The sequence below is a fragment of the Vitis riparia genome, chromosome 14 (genome assembly GCF_004353265.1).
Source record: "Vitis riparia cultivar Riparia Gloire de Montpellier isolate 1030 chromosome 14, EGFV_Vit.rip_1.0, whole genome shotgun sequence".
Taxonomy (NCBI): Eukaryota; Viridiplantae; Streptophyta; class Magnoliopsida; order Vitales; family Vitaceae; genus Vitis; species Vitis riparia.
The window spans coordinates 2,764,923-2,777,949 of record NC_048444.1 but is presented as its reverse complement, the minus strand read 5'-3'; the positions used below and the strand labels follow the sequence as shown (position 1 = coordinate 2,777,949).

At 32.8% G+C, this 13,027-nt stretch overlaps 1 protein-coding gene across 1 annotated transcript; it reads left to right on the top strand.

Moving 5' to 3' along the window:
* Window positions 1-1,604: 1,604 nt before the first annotated feature.
* On the top strand, window positions 1,605-12,899 carry LOC117930662 (gamma-tubulin complex component 2). Its single transcript, XM_034851296.1, has 22 exons — window positions 1,605-1,887; window positions 2,189-2,288; window positions 2,752-2,804; window positions 3,016-3,061; window positions 3,780-3,914; window positions 4,495-4,626; window positions 7,277-7,360; window positions 7,440-7,538; window positions 7,708-7,799; window positions 8,638-8,710; window positions 8,793-8,945; window positions 9,042-9,161; window positions 9,312-9,365; window positions 10,114-10,197; window positions 10,351-10,425; window positions 10,520-10,648; window positions 10,975-11,100; window positions 11,186-11,293; window positions 11,569-11,631; window positions 11,786-11,860; window positions 12,168-12,370; window positions 12,462-12,899. The coding sequence occupies exons 2-22, from the start codon at window positions 2,211-2,213 to the stop codon at window positions 12,586-12,588; spliced, it is 2,109 nt and encodes a 702-aa protein (XP_034707187.1). The 5' UTR covers window positions 1,605-1,887; window positions 2,189-2,210; the 3' UTR covers window positions 12,589-12,899.
* The last annotated feature ends 128 nt before the right edge of the window (window positions 12,900-13,027 follow it).

Below are 13,027 nucleotides of genomic sequence, written 5' to 3'. Positions count from 1 at the left end.
GATAAAATTTGGTTTATAACGACTTTATCGTTTATCTTTTACATAAAATTATTATTTTTCAATTTTTTTACTAGATAAATGAACTTCAAATTAAATGATGCTTAATGTGTTTGACTCCAAATTAGTAATTTTCAAAATAATTTAAAACTCAAGTTTATAACAACTTTATTGTTTTTATTCTACTATCGCTCTTTCCAACTTTATTATTTATCTTTTACTGTCGATATTATTATTTTTATTAGGTAAATGAATTTCATATCAAATAATACTTAATGCGTTAGATTTATTACTAAGTTTTTAAAATTTTCAAAATAAATTAAAATTCAAATAATGAATTAATCGATACCATAAATTTATAGACAAAAAATGATTTAAAACGACTTTATTATTTTTCTTATATATATAATCATTATTTTCTAATTTTTTATTAGGCAAGTGAATTTCAAATTAAATAAAACTTAATGTGTTTTATTTTATTAATAAGTATATAATTTTTATATTGTTCTCAATATAATTTTTTTAATGTAGCTAAATTTATGAATGATTCCCTTATGACCAAGCTTTTATCTTCTCTTGTTTGCCTCTATGTCAAATTTTCAGTCTGAGCTTGTCATTCTATATGTCTTGGATGCAATATGTTACAAATATATCCTTTAATAAGAGTTAGAGGACTGCAAAATTAAAATAAAATCATGATTGATGTTCTTAAGCCTTGATGTTTATTTACAACTAAATAAATAAATCCATGAGTTAAAAGGCAAATTAAGAACGATAAAGAGTTTATCGTTGTTGAGACCCTTAGAAACCTTTCTTATAATTTTTTTCAGAAAATGAGACATTAAGGATATGTTTGATAGTTGTTTTAAAAAAAAGTTATAAAAAAACAATTTATAAGAATAGTTTTTAAAAATAGTTATTCGATGTTTTGTATAACAAAAATTTATTTAGAAAACCAACATATTTTTAAATATGCTTAAAAAATAATTTTTATGTAATAGTTTATTTTTAATAATTCTACATGTTTATTTTTTAAAATGGTTCTTAAAAAATAAATGAAAACAATAAAAAAACAATTAAAATATATTATCTAAAACACCATATTCTATGTTTTTAAAAACAAAAAATAGAAAACAATTTTTTATTATTAAACATGTTTTTTTTTTGTATCTTTTGCTAGAGAACATAATTTTTTAAGAATAATTATTTAAATTTGTATGTTTGAAAAACTAAAATATTTTGATGTCTATGATTTTATTTTTAATAATTTTGTTTATAAATTTATTTATTTATTTTTTAAAACATATATTAGAAAATAATAAAAAATAACTAAAATATGTTATCAATTAATTTTTTATTATAGAAAAGCGTTTTTAAAAATAGTTTTCAAACAATATGTACCGACAACACCTTAGTACTATTGATAATGAATTCAAATAATAGTGAATAATCGAGTCATCAGTTTTTAAATTTAGAATCTATAAACAAAAATATCAACAATTTATTTGTATTTCTTACTTTTGAAATTTAGCGGCAAACTTTTAGAAATAAAAATATAAAGGATTTATGGTAATTCTTAAAATTTTTAAACAGATTTAAAATTCAGGGGAAAAAGGCAGACCCTAACCCTCAACAGAGCTGCCTCTCAGATTGCCGGTCGCTTTGATGCCTTATTCTTCTCGGATCAACGTCGAGCTCTGCTTGGAGGAGTGGGCTTTATCGCAGTAAAGATATCTCTGCACTCGCTCAACACCACTAGTAGGAGCTCACATTCTCTCTTCGGCCGGCGTATTTTTTCGTTTCGGATCATTCGGATCTCTGAGTGGGGATGATCGCGATAATACGCAGAGAAGTTTGAATGTGGCGGTGGAGAACGAAGGAGGACATATAGTAAAATCCCGTGCAATTTTGTTTTAAATTCTCTACGCAAACGAGGGAAATGCGGATCTTCTGATAAGAGACCGTGGATATAGCTTTCAAATTTGAAAGCAGGGTTGCGAAAAAAAAAAGATATCGTAAAAAAAAAAAAAAATTATATTTATTAAAAAATCAAGAGGAAAATAGCCTTTGAAACGCACCGTTTCACCAGAAGGCCCGGACTGTGGCATCTGCAATTCAGTTCTTCTCACTGATCTTTCTAGGTTGCTCTGCATCATTGATGTGATTTTCAAATTCATTGCTGGTTTTTTAGGGTTCTTAATTGGATATTTTTAATGGATGCAACTTCGTCGTGCCCCTCAACTCCTCGGTGGAACGTGGAGAGACCCTTCCTCACTGGCAGATTTCACCAGGTTCCGCACTCCTTTCTTTTGTATCTTTGATCCGTTTGGTTCGTGATAAAATGCGGGAACATGAAAATAAACAAGATTCTTAATTTTGTGTTTGTTCATTATTTTCAAAACTAATATAACTTAACCTAAGTCAACTATTTAGCTTCGTTAAATGTTTCCCCCAATATTTTGGGAACAAAAACAACAAATTATTTTATCTTCTTCAGTTTTCCTGGCAACCAAACGTGTTTTTTTGGGTCTGGACTGGTTCTCAAGAATGGGGAAAAGAGTTAAAAGAAAATTTAAAGTGCGAAAAAATTAACAAAATATGGAGTCGTGACATTATCTAGTTAACCTGAAAATTCTGTTTTCTTGGAGTTAAATGGCATAAAGAGGAATTACATTTTCCCCTTTTTCTTGCTAACCAAACCTGACATAAATTCTCACAAAATTCTAAGTTCTGATTATTTGGTTATTGCTTCAGGAAACAAAGTCACGACACAGTGAAGCAAAAGGCTTTTCCATGGATTCATTGAAGTATGGATTTGATTTTTTGTTGATGTTAATTAATTAAGTTTTGTGCCAACTTTTTTCATGCACACACATGCCCTTCTTTTTTCTTGGATGAAAGATTTTAGCTCTCAATAGATTCGCCTTTGTGTAGTATTATCATTGTGTATGCGTCTGTGCACATTCCTAAAATATGGATCTCATTTTTTTTTTCCTCTTTTGTTTTTTCTTGAAGCAGTACTGGATTGGAAAAGGCCATAGCCTGTTACCATGCTTCAGTTCAGGTATATTTTATAGCCATATCATCAAGGATATAGTGTAAATGTGTGTCTGAGTTGTTTATTTTGTGATTTGTTGTTTTACCAATCAAACAAATATTGTGGTTTGTTGATTCTGGTAAGCTTTACAAGTCAAACTGTTGCACCATCTATGCATCTATATATCTCCTATTAGTTGGTTCATGATCTTCACGAGTTGTGAATCTTGTGATACTTTGACCATTAAGTGTTCACAAAGAAACAGGCGTGTTGAAACAGAAAAGATATGTTTAATTTAGTATAACAGAGGTGTTTTTAGTGGTTGCCCCGTGTGCTCATGCTGTGTGTTTATGGGCTTGCATTTTTTTTCATACGATGGAACAAGATTGTAAAATCATTTTTTATCCATTTTTTAGTTTGACCCTACAAAAGGTTTTATTTGAATACATGGTGATAAATAGATTCTTGGCATGCTAATAAGCGTATCTGTCTCAGTCAATATTTAGTATTGACACATTAAAATGCAATTGAAATTCATTTTTTCTGTTTTTATGTATTCTGGTTAATTTTTAAAGCACAGAAAATGCTACTGTACTGCAGATTAAATGTCAAGTTAACATAAACTCTCAACAGTTCTGTTTAAAATGGTGGGCAACCTTAAGGATATGCTGCTGTTGCTTAACTTGGTTGTAGTTTTTGTGCACTTTATAAGTATTGTAGTAATGATTTGTTTGTCATTGTATAGGAACTCATTGTTATCGATGATCTCCTGTCTGCTTTGGTTGGAATTGAAGGACGGTATATTTCAATCAAAAGGTTCCGTGGAAAGGAGTTTGATGTTACATTCCAGATTGATGCATCTATGGATTTAGCACTTCAGGTAAGAATTTCATTAAGTAGCTATTATACCACATTAGCAATTGTTTTATTGTATCATATTGTTAATAATGTTCTTGTTGGACCATCCCCTTTGACGTGTATCTTATGTCATGCTTTCATTATGAAGCTTATCATGGGCTTCTTAGGTAGGTGTATGCAAATACAATTGAAAAGCCATTTGAGCCAAACAAGTTTAAACTAATTTAGTAAACTGCTCTTTCATAGAATACTCTGTTCTGTTGGGGGATGGAACTGCAGAAACTTATGGAAGTTTTATTCTTTAACACTAGTCTGGATCACACAAGGTTCTAAACTTCATTTCAGCTTTTTATGGCTAGTGATTCTGGAAGTAGACCCGAGTTTTTGAAAGTTTGAAGGAACTTTTAGAATTTAAAACATTATTATAGAAATGAAAACACTTAGCAAAGTGCTTGATGAATACAATAATTCACCAACTAGAGTATTTTGAGACTCAAAAGTCTGCAAAATGAAGTATTTAATCAAGAACTACTAGATACTATTCCTGAATTGGGTCTTACTTTAAATGGTTGTTGAGCTTACCGAGTCATATATTATTGCAGGAATTGGCAAAGCGGATATTCCCTCTATGCGAGAGCTTTTTGTTGATTAATCAGTTTGTTGAGTCGAGGTCTCAGTTCAAGACTGGCTTGGTTAATCACGCCTTTGCTGCTGCACTGAGGGCATTCCTTCTAGTAGGTCTTTTGCATTGTAAATCATTTGATTTTCTTATGTTGTGTATGGTTCAAAATGTGTTATTTCCTTTTACACGTGGTTGGAATGATTGCTATTCTCAACAAATATTTGTTTGATTGCTGTTCAAGAAATGGACCATCTTATCTGTGGAAAGTGAAAATAATTAGGTCTGATTTATTTTTGCTGAATATACCATTATTTATATATATATATATTCATACACCAGCTAAAAGTGAAGGGGAGAGTAAAGGAAACTTTAACAGGTTTTAAAATTTCTAAAAAGAAACAATATCTTTGAGCATGCATTCAGCAATTGTAGACTCACTGAGCATCAATTTTACATGGCAAACTAATCTATCAGTTCCCCATATCATGAGATTAGTAACTGCAGAATTACTAAACGCACCAAAAAATAAGTTGAAAAGACTTATGAGCACCCAAGGTCCTGCAAAAAAATAAAATAAAATTGGCATAAACACCTCCAAGATTGAAATCATTCTATAATCATATCTTTATTGAGACTAGTTGGTCTGGGAAGTGTATGGCCAGTTATGCTGCACTACTTAGAAATTCATTGCCCTGAAATATTCTTAAATTATTATATTGTACCATTTCCTTAGGTGCTTTTTTCCTACTCACAGGGATGTTTGGTATTGATTTCTTATTAATGTCAAGAACATTGGTTGTTTTGAATTGACTATAATTTTAGTTTTGTAGAAGATATCTTCCTTTGTTTGGAGAATGTTATGTTGTTGGTTGAGTTTCTATTTGTTAAAACAGCAAGTATATTATTGTTTTTACAATGCAAAACAGTTATAGTAGATTTGTGGCTGCCAGCCCACAATTACTCACAAATTATTATGGTACAGAACAACATTGAAGTAGTAGCATTGTTTCATATTTATGTTCATTTGATGCCTTTTAGTCCCCAAGGTAAAAAAATTCATTTCATTTTTTGAACATAGAAACCCTGTTAGTTGTATGTTGTTATGTTCATGAGTTCATCCTATAGGGTATGATTTAAGTCTATCCAAGATCCTCATTCAATCAAAATGAGTATTGCGTTATTGATGTCTATATTTCTTGTATTGTTTCATATCAATAAGATACACCTAATATTTCAGTAAAGAGAAAAACAAAATGCTTTTCTCCTATTCACAGGGATGTTTGATATTGATTGCTTATTAATGTCAAGAACATTGGTTATTTTGAATTGACTATAATTTTAGTTTTGTAGAAGACATCTTCCTTTGTTTGGAGAATGTTATGTTGTTGGTTGTGTTTCTATTTATTTAAACGGCAATTATATCATTGTTTTTACAATTCAAAACAGTTATAGTAGATTTGTGGCTACCAGCCAACAATTATTCACAAATTATTATGGTGCAGAACAGCATTGAAGTAGTAGCATTGTTTCATATTTATGTTCATTTGATGCTTTTTAGTCCCCAAGGTAAAAAAATTCAGTTCATTTTTTGAACATAGAAAGCCTGTTAGTTGTATGTTGTTATGTTCATGAGTTCATCCCGTAGGGTACAATTGAAGTCTATCCAAGACCCTTATTCACAATTGTCAAAATGAGTAGTGCATTATTTGTGTCTCTATTTCTTGTATTGTTTCATATCAATAAGATACACATGTTTCAGTAAAGAGAAAAACAAAATAAGAAGATTCATTGAACATATGTAAATGAGTTTAGAGGATGACACATAGCAACTTGTAACCACTTACAGGAAACATTTAGTGATTGAGATGTTTATATTTAATACCAATAAACAAAGTGAAGGTTAGTCGAGGTTAACATTTTGCTGCATTGATTTGTAACTGTAGACAAACTAGAAATGTCATAAAATAATGATTTGTTCTCAATAAAAAATGAACCATGTCTAAGTAGAATTGCCAATTTTCATAGCTCTACTCTATAATTTTTATAATGCATTAAATGTTGATGAAGTTTCAAGTTCCAACTTTTAAGTTCATTAAATTTCATCATCAATGTTGAAGTCCAGGTAGGTTCAACTTTTTAAAGGAAAATCTTTCCTCGGTTGTCATGTAGAGAGAATTTTGAAATCTTGCATCATTGAAATATGGTGTAAAGAAAAGTTTTTTTTCCCCTTATGTATTTATATTGATAATATGAAAACAAGATGCAAAAGAAGATATCTTGATAATTGTCACCAAAGATCTGAAACAATGTGTGGATTTTTAATTTTGGAAAGAAGTTTTCAATTGCTTTCCCTCAACCCCCCTCTCTAAAACTGTTAAAATAGTCAAAATTATGAACATATTGTTTTAACCTACTTATCATGTACAGTAAACAAAAGAAAAATCTTTGAAAACTTTCTCCAAAGGTGGATCTAAAGCAACATGTAGCTTTCTTTACTGAAAGAAACTTTAGATTGGTTATATCATATTATGTGGAGTGTGTTACTCAAAGAAAAAGATATGTTCACGCGAAGTGTATCATTTTATGCCAATATGTTATAGTTTTGCATGATTTGTATCATATTTATTCTGTGTGATATTAGCAACTACTTTTATAAATTTTATTGATTTCTTCATGCAAGTCCTCGTGGGGAGGGCTGTGCGATTGCCATGCAATGCCTTTTTGCTCTTACATTATTGAAGTGGTTTTCCTTCTTTGATCAGGATTATCAGGCCATGGTTGCACAGCTTGAACACCAATTCCGTCTTGGAAGACTTTCCATCCAAGGGTTGTGGTTTTACTGTCAGGTTTGGACTTGTCTTAAATCAATGCAACTACTTTTAGGATCTTAAACTCATTTGTTTTTTTTTTTTCCATTTGTTGCAGCCAATGATGGGGTCAATGCTAGCTTTATCCACTGTGATACACAAGGCTTCAGCCAATAATTTTATGGGTTCTGCAGTTCTTAACCTCTTGCAAAGCCAGGCAAAACCTTCTCTTTTATTTTCTTTGATACAGATTCACATATATATTCTTTTGTTGGGATAAAAATGCTTACACTTGAGTTTTGATTTTAGTTAACTTCCTTATTGGTTTCGCTCTGAAATATTTATTTTAGTTTCCATAGTAACTATGATCATTTCACTATTTTCAGGCCAAAGCTATGGCTGGTGATAATGCAGTGAGGTCATTGCTGGAAAAGATGACACAATGTGCTAGCTCTGCTTATCTTGGCATATTAGAAAGGTGGTCTTAGCATGCATGCCTTGAATGTTTTTGTTGTTGTTAGCATCCACAATGTTACCCTCGATCATGTGTCTGTGAGTTTTATTTGATATAATCCTGGATTTCAAATTTTATATCCAGTTACTTAGCAGAGCAGATATATAATGCTCAACGTTCTGCAATGAGGTATATACACGTTGTCTGTGCTGTGTGGGTTTGACCATTTAGCCAATCATTGGCCTATTTGAGAAGTTTCCTAATAATTGTTCAATTCATGACAGATAGAGAAGATATCTTTTCCTGGTTGGGTAGATGGAAGTTCTAATTTTCAATTTTATTATTGTAGTAAATAATATTCAATTGGTAAGAGTATTTAATGTTCAAAATTTTTTTTATGAATTTAGAATAAAAATAGAAAATTAAAATATTTTTTCTCAAAATGGAGTTAGCCTTGACAATGGTTGCTTGCCATTTTGATTTGAGTTATAGCAATTGCAGTTTTACTTGTTGACTTGCAGTCGGTTTTCACTTACTCGATGTGGATAAGGTATTTGAGATTTCTTTTGGAACTCATGGCTCTGCGCAATTTCTACATTTTTCTTAGGTAGTTAATAACTTGTAACTCATATTACAGAATGAAGAAGTGTAAGTAACTCTTCAAAAAATGATGGTTTAAAATAATCAGTTACATTTTCAATATGAAAGTGTTTAAATTTCAACTTGAGGTTATTGCCACACAGTCGAAGTGGAAAAAAAAAATCTTATATTTGAGCATCTTCTGTTCTCAGCCCTTGCATCATCATTTTATGATCCACTTTGATTGATGTTTTTTTTCTAATGGAATTGCATTGATTTGTAGGTGGGTCTATGAAGGAGTGATTGATGATCCTTATGGTGAATTTTTCATTGCTGAGAACAAATCTCTTCAAAAGGTATATTGACTCTATCCACAAGTTTATATATAGAGTTTGTGCATCAGAATCTCAGATGTGTATCTGTTCTCAATTTTAATAGGAGAGCCTCACTCAGGATTATGATGCCAAGTATTGGGGACAGCGATACAGCCTTAAAGATGGTATTCCCAGCTTCCTTGCCAATGCTGCTGGGACAATTTTGACCACTGGAAAATATTTAAATGTCATGAGAGAATGTGGGCACAATGTTCAGGTGTTTTTTTTTCCTTTTTCTTTTCCTGGAAGAATAGTCTTCATTTGGCAGCACCAGTAATTTAGTACACATCTTTGACAAGAATGTTACTGATAGGTTCCTGCATCTGAAGATTCCAAATTTATAAGCTTTGGCTCAAACCATCACTATCTTGAGTGTATCAAGGCTGCTTATGAATTTTCCAGCACTGAGCTCTTAAATCTAATCAAAGAAAAGGTGTAGTTCAGTTTATATAAGTAAATAATTTCTATGCACATTTCTTAGACGTATTTCCTATTTCTGCTTCTATCATTGTTTTTAATTGCAATTGCTTTACCTAAGTGCCAACTCTTGTAATTGACAAATATACTATTTTTGCATCTGTAGTATGATCTTCTGGGAAGGCTGCGGTCTATAAAGCACTATCTTCTTCTTGATCAGGTACATTTGTATGCTGACCAATTAGTTCAGAAATGAAAATTGCATGTTTTGATTTATTATCTTATTGAATTTGGGTTGGCTTTTCCACTTTGTCTGCGCAAATGAGCAAAATATACCCAGTTATCTCAAGCCAAGTCGACTTTGTCAGCTTCTGATATGCATTCTGCACCATATGTCGAATGAGGTTGGGACTCACCAGTAAGTGGACCTGCAATAAAGATATCCTAGGCCAAAAGTCTATGCTGATTGGATGGGTGGTTGCAAACTCTAAAGCCAAGGCATTTGCAAAGTTCCTTAAATTTGCAATCATTTTTCTCAAGTTATGTGGGATAGAAAGCTTGCTAGTTGCTTGGTTTCTAAGTCTAGATCTTGGCAGCTGTGCAAGTGTTAATGATTTGGCAATGCTGTGACAGACAAGTTAGTAATCCTAGAAGACTTGGTCCTCAATCATTTGTCGTTAGACATCCTGAAATGAGGAGATTAATTCAAGGGAGTGAGATTTGCCATGTGCTCTACATATGTTTCATTTAGGCATGTGGATTTAATCCTGCATGTGTATTGACTTGCAATCAATTCTTCAAACAATTGGTCTTTAGTAAGATTTAGTAACAGTTTGTCTCTGGGGGTGGGTTTTTGTGGGAAGGGGTTGTGCTGGGCTTCTTTCAATGTTGCCGTAGTTTTACCCATGATTAAAATTACCTTGTCAGTTGTTAATGTTGTTTGAATAACTGTCATGATGATAGTGCAGGGTGATTTCCTGGTTCATTTTATGGATATAGCTCGAGATGAGCTTGCTAAGAGGCTTGATGACATTTCTGTAGAGAAACTGCAGGTCTGGGTTTGGTTCTATTTTTTGTTCACTAAATGGCTTGTTAAGCATTTGGGCCTTATTTATTTATTTGTTTTTAATTTAAACTGGGTAAAGAACAATCATGATTGAAGAGTGGAGTAACTCAGACATGTACTTGTATTTTTGACTAAATAGTCTCTTCTAGACCTTGCTTTGCGCACAACAGCAGCTGCAGCAGATCCATGCCATGAGGACTTAACATGTTGTGTGGTAAGCAGCTAACTGTTCTTTGTTTGCATTAAGGTGAAAAACCTATAGTTGAATATGCTTTCCCGATTTCATGACTTCATTGTGTTGCTTGCAGGAAAGGTCTTCTTTGCTTAAAAGATTAGGAACACTCAAAGCCCTCGAAATTAGGAGTTTAGCTGATAGTAATGATCTAGAGGAGCCAGTGAGCATTAGTGGGCTTGAAACATTTTCTTTGAGTTACAAGGTTTGTGATCCTCTTTTTAATAAATTTGTGTATGGGTAATATATCTGCAGAAATTAATGCTCATTGGTGAAAGTTCTTGAAATCTGCTCTCAAACAACATCACTGCCTCTAAAATTTACTGTAGACCATTGTAAAAGCTCAAGTCAAAATAATGTAATGAATAAATTTAAGTTTTGCTTCATGGTGTATCTTTGGCCTAACTATTCTCATTGGTAGGCTCTTTTAAATTCGGGCCTTACCTGTTGCCAACATGTGGGTCTTAACATTGTTGTATCATCTTTACCAGGTGTTTGTAATGGCATTTTTGTTTGTTATTCATGTTTCAGGTTCAATGGCCTTTGTCCATTGTTATATCAAGAAAAGCCCTAACAAAATACCAGTTGATTTTCCGCTTCCTTTTTCATTGTAAACATGTAAACCGCCAGCTCTGTGGGGCATGGCAATTGCATCAGGTTTGGAGCCGCTATGTCTTTCACTTAAGTCTGGTCAGATTGTCCTTTTTTTTTCTCCTGATTAGATTGAAATTTATTTCTCCAGGGAGTTCGTGCAATTAACATGCGGGGAACTGCCATCCCTAGATCATCTCTGCTCTGCCGTAGCATGCTTAAATTTATTAATAGTCTTCTGCACTATCTAACATTTGAGGTAGGTTTTATCCCATTACCTTCCACATTTTTGGGAAATGCTTGCATCAATAGACATAATCATTTCTATCCTGCCAAAAGCATGTAACATGATGTTTCCAGAGGGAATGGCAGGGTTTGGACATCTCTTTAGTAGTTAATAAAAATGAACCCTAACTAAAGTTGTTAGTTTCAACTTTTTCGTCTTCTTCTCCTTTTCTTTTTTTTTATTCATTTTTATGTGAAGTTACGGTTTGTGGTTTTTCATGATATTACTTTGTTCCTTGTTATTTTCAGGTTCTGGAACCAAATTGGCATGTGATGCACAATAGACTTCAGACTGCAAAGAGCATAGATGAGGTGTGGTCTTCATTCTCTCCTTGTTGGACGTTGATGTCATCTAGATGTTTGATTTTGAAACAAAAGCTACTTGTCCACAGTTCTTCTGCTCGACGAGCACTGTATCATCTAATGTTACGTCAATGTGTGTTTGACATGGGTCTTTCTGAAACAGGTGATCCAATTCCATGATTTTTTCCTCGACAAGTGTCTGAGAGAATGCTTGCTTCTTTTGCCTGAACTCCTCAAGGTTAGTCTTCTCATATATCTTGAGTGGGAAAAATTTTACATAGAGAGGAAAATACCTTAGATGGTCACAGTTAGACATTTCAAAGAATGGGCCAACTTTTACCATTTAATCTTCAAAATTCTCTCTATTTAGACTTGAGATCTCATTTTACTCAAATTAGAAATTGAAATGTTTGGAATTAATCCAATAGTATTCATATCACGTTAATATGATCCGTAACCCGACTTTGTTTGCACTGAATCTATGCATTGCTTGCCCTTTTCTGATACTCTTTGTAGCTTTTTCTCATTGTTTTCGCAAAGTGCAGAAGGTGGAGAGGTTAAAATCATTATGCCTTCAATATGCATCAGCAACCCAGAGACTAATTTCCTCTTCCGTTGACATTCCCAAGTCGGAGGCACCTTCCAAGGGATCTCTTGGATTGGAAAAATCCAAGCAAGGGAAATCAAGAATCCCATCTCGGGTTCTAAAGTTAGCGATCACAAACTCAACGGTTACTGATTCTATTCTGTAAGTCAGATGAAAACAGCATTAAGAGTCTCTCTCTCTCTCTCTCTTTCTCTCTCTCTCTCTCTCATTCATTCAAATGAATAACATGCAGTAAATTTGAGAAAGAATTCAATGCTGAGCTTCACAGTCTGGGACCAATTTTGAGCAACAGCGCCCAAGCAGAGCCACATTTGACTCATCTTGCACAGTGGATTCTTGGTGTTGGAAATGAGCAGTAACACCTATAATCTTCCTGCCTCTTGTTGGCCTTCAGGTGATTTCTTGAAATCAAAGGTTCTTACCACACCTTTCATGGTGCTAGGCCTTTCAATATTTCATTTTTCGAAAGTATTTGTAACGAAAATATAACATTCCCTTCTGCTCTGATTTTTATCATTAGTGTTGTGGTGAGCAAGGCACTTCAGCTCCTGAAACTGGGAGACTTGATTTTTGTGGAATGTGGTGTATCTGTTCATATTCAACTCCTCTGTACTTTTTAAAAAAAATCCTTGGTTATTTTATTTTTCAGGGTCAAGAAATCTCTTTACGATATCGATTCATTTCTTCGTTATTTAAGACTGATGGCACATACAATACTTAAAAGCATGAGCATGTGCATGTACATGTATGGATACAATAAAAATTAAAACAAGAATAAAATTAGAAACTTAGAATGCA

Coding starts and splice junctions, on each gene's coding strand:
- LOC117930662 (XM_034851296.1), top strand. CDS start 2,211: ATGGATGCAACTTCGTCGTGCCCCTCAACTCCTCGGTGGAACGTGGAG. Junction 2,289..2,751: donor TCACTGGCAGATTTCACCAG/GTTCCGCACTCC, acceptor TTATTGCTTCAG/GAAACAAAGTCACGACACAG. Junction 11,632..11,785: donor CTGCAAAGAGCATAGATGAG/GTGTGGTCTTCA, acceptor TTTCTGAAACAG/GTGATCCAATTCCATGATTT.